Below are 13,737 nucleotides of genomic sequence, written 5' to 3'. Positions count from 1 at the left end.
TCCTTTTTGTGGTAGCAAAGAATTGGAAGCTAAGAGAATGCCTATTAATTGGGGAATGTCTGAACAAGTTATGCTATATGATTGTGGTGGAATACTGTGCTTTTAAAAAAATGATAAAGGTGATGGTTTTGGGAAAAACTGGGAAGGCTTATATGAACTGATGAAAAGTGAAGTGTGCAGAAGAACCAGGAAAACGTATACTACAGTAACAATAAATGTAAAGATAATCAACTATGAAATCAATACAATTGATCAACTACAATTTCAAAGGCCTCATGATGAAACATTCTATCTACCTCTAAATAGGGTAGAGGGCATATTGAAGTACATTTTCTTCTCTCTTTTTTTGTACGTGGCTAATGTAGGAATTTGACTGTACATGTATAGATTTTGTTCTTTTCTTGTCTTTTCAATAGGTGGGGGAGGAAGGATTTGAACAGAAAACAATTGAATTAAAAAGAAAAATGGGTGGGAAGGGACAAATGGGGTTCTTTCACATTTCAAGAGGAAAGATGTTGGAAGATACTTATTTATAGATGAGAGTACATAGTAGGAGAGATTTTGAACATTGTTGCAATCATTTCTTTTTTTGTTTTTGGTGGGGCAATGAGGGTTAAGTGATTTGTCCAAGGTCACACAGCTAGAAAGTGTCAAGTGTTTGAGGCCGGATTTGAACTCAGGTCCTCCTGAATCTAGGGCTGGTGCTTTATACACTGTGCCACCTAGCTGCCCCTGCAATCATTTCTGATGTGGCTTCAGGAAGTATAAAATGACAGGAAGGCATCCAAAGGCACATTAACCAAAAGATAATCAAGCTGCAACCTTTTTCTTGGTCCAGTATTTCCTTCTTGCAACCCTTCCTATTTCCACGTACCTTCTCTCTTCCACTGCGCCACCTAGCTGCCCCTCCATGTACCTTCTCACATAAAAAGGCTCTGCTAAGTTTAAGAAATCAAAATGACCATTTTCCTGTAGAATGATAAAAACATCACCACCTGGGGTAATTTACACAGAAATAATACCACTTTTCAATTCTTCTTTAAAGTTGATGATATATTTATTAGAATAAGAGGTTAGATTTGTTAAACATTTGAAAATAAAATGGTTAAAAGGATCTCCATACAATTTTTAGGCACTATACACACAGTTGTCTTACAATATATTCTGTAATTGGATTAGGAGGAAGATAAATCTGATGAATTTTAATGACTTGATCCATTGGTGACATTCAAAAACCCCCCCACTATTTTAGAATGCCAGTCAAAAATTAAGAGACATACGCCACCCAAACAACTCTGAATATCCCACAGAGAATCTTTTAAAAATAAATATAGAAATATAGCCACAAGTCTCTAAGTCCTCATAGTAGACTGATGAAGGCCTGGCTATTATGGCAGTGTGGGGCTCTGACTGGATTTAGGTGAAAACAGCTGGATTCTACACAGAAAGCAAAAAATTACAACACCGTGACATCCACTTTCTAATGCTTGTTTTCATAGCAGCAAAAGCATGCTTTCCATGCACTGCTTGTGAAGGACATTGCTAGGCTCCTCCCTTCCACTTTCAGGAAGAGGGTAAAAAAAGCCCAGTGAGAATGAAGTACCACCAAGTGTCAAAAGACCCCCCCCCCCCAAAAAAAAATCACAAGGCCAGCCGGCTGAGGCTGAAAGAGCAGCGATGCAAAGAATATCCACTAACTCAACATCACACAATTTGGGGGGAGTCATTAATACAAACAAGAAGCCCCCCAATGCAAAGCCAATTCACCTAAGGGAGTAATCATAATTAAAACAAACACGAACAGAATTTGGCACATGCTATGTTCTTCATCCTTCTTCACAGGGTAAAATATACATCTGAACAGACAAGCATGAGAAATAGGACCTAAGGTAGTATCATTTTGCACAAGATCTGGGAGCCACCTTTCTTCAGCTTCCTAAATAAACACTTTAGACACCAGCAGCATGAGTTGGTGTGCTAGGCTGGTTAAGGCCAATGGTGGAGCAGAGCCAGCCTGCAAAATCAACTTCCTCGGCATCAGACCTCTTGATAAAAGCGTGAACCTATACATGAGAAAATGCGGAAAGGAAGCAACATTAGAACAACATTAAAAAATAAGATCGTGTGTGTGTGTGTGTGCGCGCGCACGCGCGCGCGTGTGTAGGGGGAGAGAGAGAGAGCGCATCTCTTTTTGAAATAGTAAAGACATGGAAATTAAGGTGGTGTCCATGAATTGAGGAATAGTTGAATAAACTATGGTATGTGAATGTAATGAACTATTTCTGTACCATAATAAATGATGAAAGAGGTAATTTCTGAGAAATCTGGAAAGACTTGTAGGAACTGATGCAGAGTAAAGTGAGTAGAGCCAAAACAATTTATACAGTAACAACATTGTAAAGACAAGCTCTGAAAGACTTATGAGCTTTGATCAATGTAATGAACTACCATGACTCCAAAGTACTAATAATAAAGCATGCTACCCACTTCCTGATAAAGAGGTGATAAGATTCAAGTTGTGTAGTAAGATACTCCTTTTTGGACATGGAAATGTGAGGATTTGTCTTGTTCAACTATGGATATTTGTTACAAATACTTTTTTTCTTTCCTTTTATTTAAAGAGAGGAGAAGGTGGGATGAAAAGGAGGTACAAGGAAAGGGCTATCTCTCCCAAATGAAAATAGAACAGAAGAAATTACAGATAAGCAAGACAACTTAGAAAGGTACATGCTGAATTGATTACAATGCATATAGAATAAAAATATATTTTTACTCAAGAAAAATAAGATTCAAAAGGAATGCAATGGTCAAGATGATAAACTGAGCTTCTTCAAGCTTAATGGGGTGTCCCAGCCACTGCTGCTGAAGGAAGATAGATGACTATGGCTATGAGTGGACTGGCTTTTTAGAAAAAGCTAGAGGCTTGTTTATGTACTACATAAAACTCCCCACCATCACCAGGAAGTAAATAAGACTATCTCTCGGGTCTCAGTTTCTTTTTCTTTCCATATTGCCTTTAAAGTTAATTTAATTTGGATTATACCTACATCCAAATACTGGGCAAGAGGCATACAATACAATTTGCCTATGCCACTTCCTTAGGGGTAGTGACTATTAGTGAGAAATGTAATAAGATTTTACTTACCATAAGTTGCTTCAAATCAGCTCTCTCTGCCGGGTTTTTTATTAGGCTTAAAAGAAGAGCAAATGAAAATTATTTCTCATTTAAAGTTAAAAAAATTTATTTAGAATACTGCTGTGATATGAGAAATGGTTGATTTAGAAAAACATGGAAAGACTTGGACCTATGAAGGAAGATGCTATCCACCCCCAGAAAAACAAATAGAAATATGCATAGTACAGCCTTCCATGTATGTGTATGTATATACATGTATGTTTATAGATGTATGTGTGTACATGCACACATGTATATATTCACACATATGTATACACACACGCACATAGACATACATATGTTTAATTTAACCCTTCTCTAGGTTGGGGGTAGGAGGTGGGGGAGGGAGAAAAAAAATCAAGTAAAAAGTATACAGCAGAGAACAAAAGAAAACTTGGAAGGAAGCAAAGATAAACTGGGTAGCTTTGAAAACAAGTAGTATTTATTATACAAGTTTTCTTTAAATGGAAATTTACTATTTTATATTGAATCCTCTCATGTTCTGTTGCGTGCATGGAAATGTTCTTTTTTGTTTTTGTTTTCTCATTTTGTATTTAAGTTTAAAATGAATAAAAAATTTACACCCCCAATTTTTTTACTAGTCTCTATAAAATTAACCCCTAAAAGATTAAATAATTAGACTTACTGTAATGTACAGTGTGATTAATTTATATAATAAGTCTTGGAACCCAAAATAAATAAAGGTTTTGGGGCCAAAAGTCCATGGGAGAATAACCAAAGATGTTAAGAGGGGAAAAGCCATGGTGGGTTACCACCAGAAGAGTCAAATCTGGAAATTCTACAGGAGTGTTGTCCAATATAAAAAGCAAAATTCTTTAGGATCCACTGCCTATGAATAAGAAGCCAACTTACCATTTATTCACAAAATCTTGAAATTCCAAACTAAAGACTCCACTGGGCAACTTTGGAGGAGGCTGGAAGACATGAAACAACATTAGACTTAACTCTCAAAGTGGTCACTGAATCCTCCCCATAGGTTGGTCCTTCCCAAATTCTCTTCCATCCCCCTGACTTGGGGCAGGCTCATCCCTGAGCAGGACAAAGGCAGGACAAAGAAGAGTTCATTCTCTCTGGTTCTTAAGCTATATTGTTGGTGTGATGATGGCCAACTCTATCCTGTTGGAATCAGGTACCCCACTCCCTATACTTGGTAGGAAGATGTTTAGCTATAGTATAGTATAGTATGGTATGGTATGGTGATTCTGACCTAATTTTCTAATCAGTGACAGAAGGGGAGGTAGAGCCTCTTGAATAGTTCTAACCTCATAAGGCAGAAAGTTTCCTAAAGAATGTGTGTCTACATGGGAAGGGGACAGTTAATATAAACAAAACTCAATTAAACATTAATATTATAAGGGGAATTATCTAGAAGAATGTTACCAAAACACTCTAGGAAAACAGTCTTTACAGGGAAAGAGCTCTCCCTGATCTTCATGAAGATTATCATGTTCAGACAAGATCTTTGCTCATTATGATTTTTAGGAAAAACCAAAATGACACAAGGACTTTACAATCTCTTCCAACATGAACAAACAGGACTAATTGGGGGAGGGGGGGGAATGAGGGTTAAGTGATTTGCCCAGGGTCACACAGCTAGTAAGTGTCAAGTGTCTGAGGTCAATCTGAACTCAGGTCGTCCTGAATCCAGGGCTGGTGCTTTATCCACTGCGCCACCTAGCTGCCCCAACCCCTAGAATCTTAGTATCAGAGATAACAATGTTAAGCCCTAGGGCATTTCAATCAAAGAAAAGAAGACTTTTCTTTTTCAAATTTCCTAAAATTATTCTAGTTACATCCAATCAAATCTCACAATCTGGCCCCAACCTGCTTCTCAGTGTTCTCTCTCAGAATTTCTGTGGCCAGACTGGTCCACACTGCTCTTTCCTATTCCCTAAGATCCTTTTTCTTCCCTTCTCTTCCACCTAATCCATTTGCTTCTGGGGCCATCTCCAGTAGTCTTGATGTATATTTTACCACTGAACCCAGATGGCTCTGGAGGAAAGAGACACAGCCCTCCCTCGCTTAAACCCAATTAAGTGCAAGTTATGACATCACCCTGATGTCACGGTCCTCTTCAGGAAAAAAAAGGACAAACAACAACCACCACCACCTAATCTATAATGTGACCATCCTTCAAAGGTCTAGCTCAAGTCCCACTTACTCCATGATGTCATCTTCTCCAATCACTCAAGTGCTCCCTCTCTCCTGTGAACCATTTATTTGCCACTTTCCATACATACTAAATAACTACAATAATTTCATTCTAAGGCCTCACTGTAGCAAGCAACTGACCTGGGTTGTCTAAGGTTATGCTCTCTGTAAGAGTTTGCAAGATGGAAAGGATTAGCACAGACCCGGAAACAGATTATGTATCTTCTGTTCAAGGACCAGTTTAAATGTGAATGCTTCATCACCAGAAGTTCTGTCAGCAGGTAATAATTTAATCTGGTCATGGCAACAAACAAAATGGACAAAAATGCAAAATATCTATAGTGTTGATAGAATGGTGGAAAAAAGGAAGCAGAGGTTGCTAAGAATCACTAAGTATAAACAGGAATCTGTTCATAACATGCAATCTTTGTGTACTGCTAATCAAAGAGTGTGGCACACTAGATAGAACTGGGAGCCAGGAAGACTTCAATCTGAATCTGGCCTCAGACTCTCTAAATCTATGATCCTAGGACAAAAAGTCAGCACCTGACTGTACAAATAGGACGATATCCACATTAACAATCTCATTACAAAAGAAGTCAGGTGACAGAAGATGCAGTTAAACAAGAGGAAAGTTTATAGGTTCTCTTTGGAAAAGTGACAAAAAGGATAGCGAGGTGGCACAGTGGATAAAGCACCAGCCCTGGATTCAGGAGGACCTGAGTTCAAATCCAATCAGGGAGGGGGGAGGAGGAGGAGGAGGAGGAGAAGGAGGAGGAAAAGGAGAAGGAGGAGAAGGAGAAGGAGAAGGAGAAGGAGAAGGAGAAGAAGAAAAAGAAGAAGAAGAATTGTAAGGCTCACAATGAACATAAGAAAAAATATCACCATGAAGATAATTGCAGTTTATAAATGACTGCCAAATGATTGACCATCAAAGGATAAAAAAGCACAGAAATGCTAGAGTATTTGATAAGATCATTGAAGCTGTGTGACCCTGGGCAAGTTACTTCACCCTCTTTGCCTCAGTTTCCTCATCTGTAAAATGAGCTGGGGAAGGAAATGGAGAACCATGCCAGTATGATTTCCAAGAAAAGCCCAAATGGGGTCACACAGAGTTGAACACAACTACAGCAGCATCTCCCTCTACTGCACAGACAAACATCAGTTCTAGCTCCTGGAGTTTGGTGATGGAATGGGATACTATCCAGTTGCCATCTCCACCAAAGAAAGCCCCATGGTTCAGCCAGAGGCAACTAAGTGGCACAATGGATAGAGTGCCAGGCCTGTAGTCAGAAAGACACGAGTTCAAATATGGCCTCAGACACGTGTGACCCTAAGCAAGTCACTTAACCTGGTTTGTCTCAGTTTCCTCATCTGTAAAATGAGCTGGAAAAGTAATGGCAAACCACTCCAGTATCCTTGCCAAGAAACCCCCAAATGGGGTCACAAAGAGTGGGACACAACTGAAACAACTAAACAACAAAAACTACTAAACACAAAGTTCAGCCCACAATGAAATATAGTGTCACTTCATTGAGAGCATGATTATTACCCAGGAAAGAGAAAGGAAAGACTTAAGCCGGTGAATAAATCCAGACTGAGGTTAGGGATAAAGCCCAGCTCAGAAAGGCAGGGATACAGAACAAAGATGAGTTATCATGAACTGTCTCTTCTGTCCAAGGGAGGAAAGAATGGCCAAAAGAAAGAAAGAAACCACGAATCAGTGATTCTAGATTCAAGGTCCCTTTCATCCAGGGTAGCCAGAATTTCTGCATAAAGTTTAAGTTCTTAGTTGCACATAAGACCTCCATAATCAGGCCCTATTCTAGTGACCCTCCCTGGAGGTTGGTAGCACAGTGCTGAGCACAACTGGGCTTTACTCTTGGCTCTGCTGTGTGGCCCAGAGAACCGCACTGGACTCTCTGAGTCCACTCCAGATGATCTACAGATCTTAAGACGCTATCGTTATTGGCTAGATGGGGTTTTTTTGTTTTTTTTTTTAGTGAAGCAATTGGGGTTAAGTGACTTGCCCAGGGTCACACAGCTAGTAAGTGTTAAGTGTCTGAGGCCAGATTTGAACTCAGGTACTCCTGACTCCAGGGCCAGTGCTCTATCCACTGCGCCACCTAGCTGCCCCTGGCTAGATGTTCTTGACAAAGAGTCTAATTAGTTCCGAAATCATTACTCACCAAGACTGCTGAGAACTTTGGTATGCTCCAGACATCTGAACAACTCACTATTTACCCAGCAGTTATCCTATCCTTTGCCCCCATTTCCCCAAATTCCAAGACTTGAGAAATCATGCTGTATTTACCTCATTGACTATGTAATCCAGCAACTCAAAAATTGCCATAGGTGGTCGGCTATCCATTCCATAAGCTGCAAATTTTAGAAAGAGAAAAATGGGTTTATTAGTGTGTAATAAATTTCCTTAGGTGATGTCCCCCTTGATAATAAAGAGAAAAGGAAAGACTAGAGAATAGAACATACTTGTCTCAAAAAATGATAATGTCAAGGCAAGAATGTGGGGGGAAAGGCCAGAGCAAGCAGGGGGCCTATGTAACAGCAGGAAAGACATCATGAGACAATAGCCCTCCCTAGTTCTCAAACAGACTACATTCTCATCAGATGTAGGGGATTATGACCACCTGTACTGCCAGGGTAGTAGAAACTAGCCTCAACTTTGACCTCTTTATGCCTATTCTCGTGATGAACCCCTTGTGGGGTTCATGAAGAGCTGCCCTCATGAAGACAGGGTTTATGTCAATCCCATCAGACTAGGAGATCTGAGAATAGCCCTGGGATTTGTTCCTGGTCTGGCAAAAAGTAAATGAAGAAGCTTCTCATGGGACAGAACTTTCCTTAATATCAGGTTCATTTGTGATCTATGAAAAATCTTCTAAGCTATGATGTAGAGGACTTCATACATATTCTCCCAGTTACCTATCCCACTGTCTTGATTTGCCACCTTATGAGACCTTTGGCGACTGTATCCTCTTACCACAGTCTGGCTCTCCCTGTCTTAACATATGCCCGGGAGGTGGGGCAGCCTAAGGACTAGAATTGGAGTCAATAAACTGGGGAAAAATCCTCATTCTGTTGCTTTACTACCTATGACCTTGGGAAAACTACATCTCTAGGCATCTGCTTCATCATCATACAACAACTCTATAAAGTAGTTACAGCAAGTATTATTATCCTCATTTTACTGATGAGGAAACTGAGGTGCAAAGAAATTAAGTGGCTTCCCAAGACGATACAGCTGGTACCTGTTCTCAGGCAGAATACCTGACACATTCTGTATTCTCTGCTTTGCCACAGTACCTCATGTTCTCAGAAATGACAGGACTGGAACACATGTCCTTCAGGGTGCCCCATAGCTCTATAATCCCATGATCCTTAGCCTGTCACTGCTGGCAGACTTGATGTGATAGGAATATAACATTTGCCTCTGCAGTGGCTCCAATGGCATCTAGCACATAATAAATATCAAGTATGTTTGCTGAGTTGTCTGAATGAAGCCAAAGTCAGAGATTCCCTAATTCTGAGCAGCTAGATCTTTTTGGGAAACTTACAGCTGAGAGGTCTCCCAGGAGTTCTTGGCCTTGGTGATGTCTCAGGAGCATCTCCCTCCATTGGACAGCCAAACATCAATTCTAGTTCTTTGGAATCAGGCGGTGGAATAGGATATCGTCCAATTGCCATCTCTACCAAAGAAAGCCCCATGCTCCAGATGTCTGATTGTACTGAGTAGTGAGTTCCCTGGAGTCTTTCTGGCTGTATTAGACAGAGGAGAGAAAGGAAACATCATTGTCATCATGAATAATGCTATTAAAAATTTTATGAAACATCTTAGGTCTAGTGAGGGAAGTGCTAAACCCAGGGACCAAAGACTGCTATTAAGAACTATCTATAGGAGGCAACTAGGTGGCACAGTGAATAAAGCACCAGCCCTGAATTCAGGAGGACCTGAGTTCAAATCCAGCCTCAGACACTTGACACTTACTAGCTGTGTGACCCTGGGCAAGTCACTTAACCCTCATTGCCTCGCCAAAAAAATAAAGAAAATTTTTTAAAAATAAAGAAAGAAAGAAAAAAAAGAACTATGTATGCTCATACTACCCCAATTCCCCTCTCTATAGATAGGTATTTGACCTTTGATTTTTGTTTTTAAAACTTACTGGTCCCAATTCAGGGAAGAGATCTCACTTAAACAAGAAAGACACACAAGCTTCTGTGACTAAGTAAAAGGCTACCTCTGTTATCAGGCTCAACTCAGTCCTTTCTCAGCTACTACCCATTGATGTATTCCTGCTTGGTTCCTCCTTTAATGACCTTCACCATTCTGACCTCTGGCTATCTTCTGAAACTGACACATTCTGCTCTCCTAGAACTGATTGGTCCCCCCACCTCTGACTCATTGTTCTTCCTAACTTCACCATTCTGTTTCCTCCAGTCTGGATCAGCTGAAAATCTCAGATCAGCTTTTGACATCAGCTACCTGCCAGGATATATACCTTGACAAGGACTTGCCCAGTCCTGGGCACCTGCCTTGTCCTTATAGCACCTCTTTTCCAGTGGCCACATCATTTTAGAAGGTGAGAGTTATGATGAAGAGAGTCATGCTGCCTGGTTTTTTAGGTGTGTTTGGGTCTCAGAAGGGAGAAAGAGGCATAAAATTCACTAGAAGGACAGAGTATTGCTATGGAAGGAAGACTAAACTGCATGACTCAGGCTCTAAAATCAACTCCTCCATGAACTTGCTGTGTGAACCTGGGCAAGTCACTTTTTAACATCTGGAATACTGGCTTCTCCTCCACTTAATCCACAGGACTACAGAAAGAGTGAAATAATAAACTGTACCCATCCCTCCCCACAGAGAGTGTCAGCTCCTTCAGAGCAAGTACTATTATTTCACTGTCTTTGCATCTTCAGCATTTGGAAGAGTACCAGGCACACAGTGGGTGCTTAATAAAATTACACTTTAAAAGAACACACCACCATTCGGCAGTGTGGCACAGAAGAAAATACTAAACTCAAGTCAGGACACAATTTCAAGCTATTCGTGAGTGATTAATATTTATCCAGTTGTTTAGATTTGTCTTGTGTGAAATGTTTTATAATTCTATTCATATAATTCCTGTGTCTGCCTTGGTAGGTAGACTCCCAGGTATTTTATGTTGTCTGCAGTTATTTTTAATGGAATTTCTCTTTCTATCTCTTTCTGCTTGGTAATATATAGAAATGATGATATTGATCGCTCACGCATAGCTTGAGCCAATAAAAATGATGATGCTGCCCAAATTAATTTACTTATTCAATGCCATACCAATCAAAATATGAAAGAATTACTTTATACGACTAGAGAAAAACATTTAATTCATCTGGAGGAATAAAAGGTCAAGATTATGAAGGGTATAATGAAAAAAATTGTGAAGGAAGGAGGCCTAGTAGTACCAGATCTCAAACTATAATAGAAAGTGGTAATCATTAAAATAATTAGGTACTAGACAAGAAACAGAGTCATCTATCTAGATTAGGTACACCATATACATAAGCAAATAAACACAACAGCATTAGTATCTGAAAAACCAAAAGTTCTGAGCTATTGAGGCAAGATCTCACTATTTGACAAAAATTGCTGGAAAAATTTAAATGACCTGACATCTATTTGATGGCTAAGATGACAGAAAAGGAAAATGATAAATGCTAGAGAGGATGAGGAAAAATCAGGATACAAATGCACTATGGGGGAGCTATGAACTAGTCCAATCCTTCTGGACAATTTGGAACTATGCCCAAAAGCATACCTACCTTTTGACACAGCAGTACTGTGATTAGATCTATGCCCCAAGCAGATCAAAGCAAAGGGAAAAGGATCCATGTACAAAAATATTTAAACTCTTTTTGTAGTGGCAAAGAACTGGAAACTGAGGGGAAAACCATCAATTGGGGAACTGATGAACAAATTATGGTATATGAATGTGATGGAAGTCTATTGTGTTGCAAGAAATGGGGGAGGGGGCAGCTTAGGTGGTGAAGTGAATAAAGCACTGGCCCTGGATTCAGGAGGACCTGAGTTCAAATCCAGACTCAAACACTTGACACGTACTAGCTGTGTGACCCTGGGCAAGTCACTTAACCCTCATTGCTCTTCTCCCCCACCCCCCACCCCCCACAAATGAGGGGAGTAGTTTCATTAAAACCTGGAAAGACGAGGCAGCTAGCTGGCACAGTGGATAGAGCACTGGCCCTGGAGTCAGAAGGACCTGAGTTCAAATCGGGCCTCAGACACTTAACACTTACTAGCTGTGTGACCCTGGGCAAGTCACTTAACCACAATTGCCTCACCAAAAACAAACAAACAAAAAACTGGGAAGACATATGACCTGATGCAAAGCCAAGTGAACAGAACCAGGAGGACAATATACACATTAAGAGTAATACTTAAAAGACAATCAACTATGAAAGACAATAACTCTGTTCAATGTAATAATCCATCACAATTCCAAAGGATTCATGAATTAAAATGCTCCACCTTCGGATGGAGCACTTTTGATGGATTCAGAGTACATAATGAAGTATAGTGTTTTTTTCCCTCCTTTATTTCTTTTGCTTTCCCCTCCCACCTCCTGAACATGGCTAATGGAGAAATGTTTTGCATGATTTTACATATATACTAGGGTAGGGAGAGGGAGAAAATTTGGAAATGAAAATAAAATTTTTAAAAATCTAATAAAAAATAGAATGGAAAAAATTTAATTGGCAAATGTTTACAAAAAACAAAAACATAATACAACATAAAAATGCCATGTTATATGGGATGGTTCTCTGAGAGGGGGGAGAGATACTGGGGGAAACTGTGAGGATGTAAAAACAGGCAAAATCAATAAAAACTAATTTTTTAAAAAAGAATCATTTAGGGGGAAATAAAAGGATTGCCTTTCTACTTAGTAAAGGCCTAGTGGAGATTGGATTCAGTCAGCATGGCTGCTGGATGCTTCCTCTTAGTGATGGTACAAAAGAGCAAGGGAATAGAGAGTAAAGGATAGGGTAGAATTTAGGAGTTGAAACTGGGAGGGAAGGAAAGCAATTATGATGCTCTGGCAAAACAAAGGGGTAGAAGAATAAGTTTGGGAGGAGTTATTAGTAAGGAAAGATTGAATTCACTCTGATTAAATCATTCTCATCCATTTGTAATGGATGTTTGTAGTGCTCCATTGTACATTACAATAGTTTATGTATTTCATGGATCCTAGGGCTAGAAAGGACCTTAGAAGTCACCTAATCAAACACCTGCCTTAAACACAGATTTCTGTACATGTGTTTTTTTCCTATTTTACTCTTTAAAGCATTTTCTGCAAGTATAGCGCAAAGTGTCCAAAGACAGCAATTGTGGAACCTCACTCTATGGTCTCTCTAGGAAGCGGCAATTATACTCCCCCCAAACAAACTGAGAACTTCCAAAATCAAGGACACTCTTCCAGAAAGTGGGAATTTCACCACAGGTTGGGACAATATCTTCTCTTTCACTCCTTCTCAAAGTACTTGGTACAGGGTTCTGATTTAGCTGGAGATGATCAGTTGCTATTCCTGACTTGAGAGCCCTGATGGACCAAAAGCCCTAAGCAAATTAACCAACTGTTCATACCGACATATAGGACCTCGTGCCCACGAAAGAGTTAGCCATGGAATCAATCAGCTGCCCACTGACGCCAAAGTCACAAAGCTTGATTTCTCCTCGTGAGTTCACCAAGATGTTTGATGGCTTGACATCTGTGGGAGGAAAAGACAAAAAGAAAAATTGGAAATATGATAGTGAACAAGTCAGACCATCCCAAGGTGACTACCACTGATCAAAGGAACTCCAGTCTGGGGGCGGCTAGGTGGCACAGTGGATAAAGCACCGGCCCTGGATTCAGGAGTACCTGAGTTCAAATCCGGCCTCAGACACTTGACACTTACTAGCTGTGTGACCCTGGGCAAGTCACTTAACCCCCATTGCCCCGCCAAAAAAAAAAAAAAAGGAACTCCAGTCTTCCAAGGACCTCAGTGACATTGCTGAAATTAATTATCAGGTACAAAAATGGATCCTCTGTGTTATCCTTCCCTGGTTAGTCTTTCAGCAGAAACATCTGAGAGATAAGAATCTTTTGTTTCTATAGTTCTTTTGAGAAGTGTTACTCAGAGATGGAAGACCTAAAGGAAGGAATCCATTAATTCTAGCAAAAAAAAGCCTACCAGCTTTGTTTTTAAAAGCATTACTGTTAATGAGATAAAGTTTCTGTTGTTTGTTGAAAAATATGAAGGAAAAAACTCAACCAGTCTACCTGACCTTTTCAGTAAGAGGCCTATTCTTCATTCTACTACTATTAGATACAATTTTCTAT

The 13,737-nt window shown here is 39.9% G+C and overlaps 1 protein-coding gene across 1 annotated transcript in view; it reads right to left on the bottom strand.

Annotated features, from left to right (window-relative positions):
- Positions 1 to 1,035: 1,035 nt before the first annotated feature.
- MAP2K1 (mitogen-activated protein kinase kinase 1) overlaps positions 1,036 to 13,737 on the bottom strand; it is a 100,697-nt gene continuing 87,995 nt past the window's right edge. The window contains exons 6-11 of the mRNA XM_043984913.1: positions 12,999 to 13,123; positions 8,923 to 9,124; positions 7,662 to 7,726; positions 4,049 to 4,110; positions 3,146 to 3,191; positions 1,036 to 2,063 (exon numbers count right to left, since the gene is read on the bottom strand). Coding sequence (XP_043840848.1) covers positions 1,950 to 2,063; positions 3,146 to 3,191; positions 4,049 to 4,110; positions 7,662 to 7,726; positions 8,923 to 9,124; positions 12,999 to 13,123 — 614 coding nt within the window. The 3' untranslated portion in view covers positions 1,036 to 1,949. The remainder of the gene's footprint in view (positions 2,064 to 3,145; positions 3,192 to 4,048; positions 4,111 to 7,661; positions 7,727 to 8,922; positions 9,125 to 12,998; positions 13,124 to 13,737) is intronic.

This window comes from Dromiciops gliroides, chromosome 2, assembly GCF_019393635.1.
Source record: "Dromiciops gliroides isolate mDroGli1 chromosome 2, mDroGli1.pri, whole genome shotgun sequence".
Classification (NCBI taxonomy): domain Eukaryota; kingdom Metazoa; phylum Chordata; class Mammalia; order Microbiotheria; family Microbiotheriidae; genus Dromiciops; species Dromiciops gliroides.
This window is presented reverse-complemented; position numbering and strand designations above follow the sequence as displayed.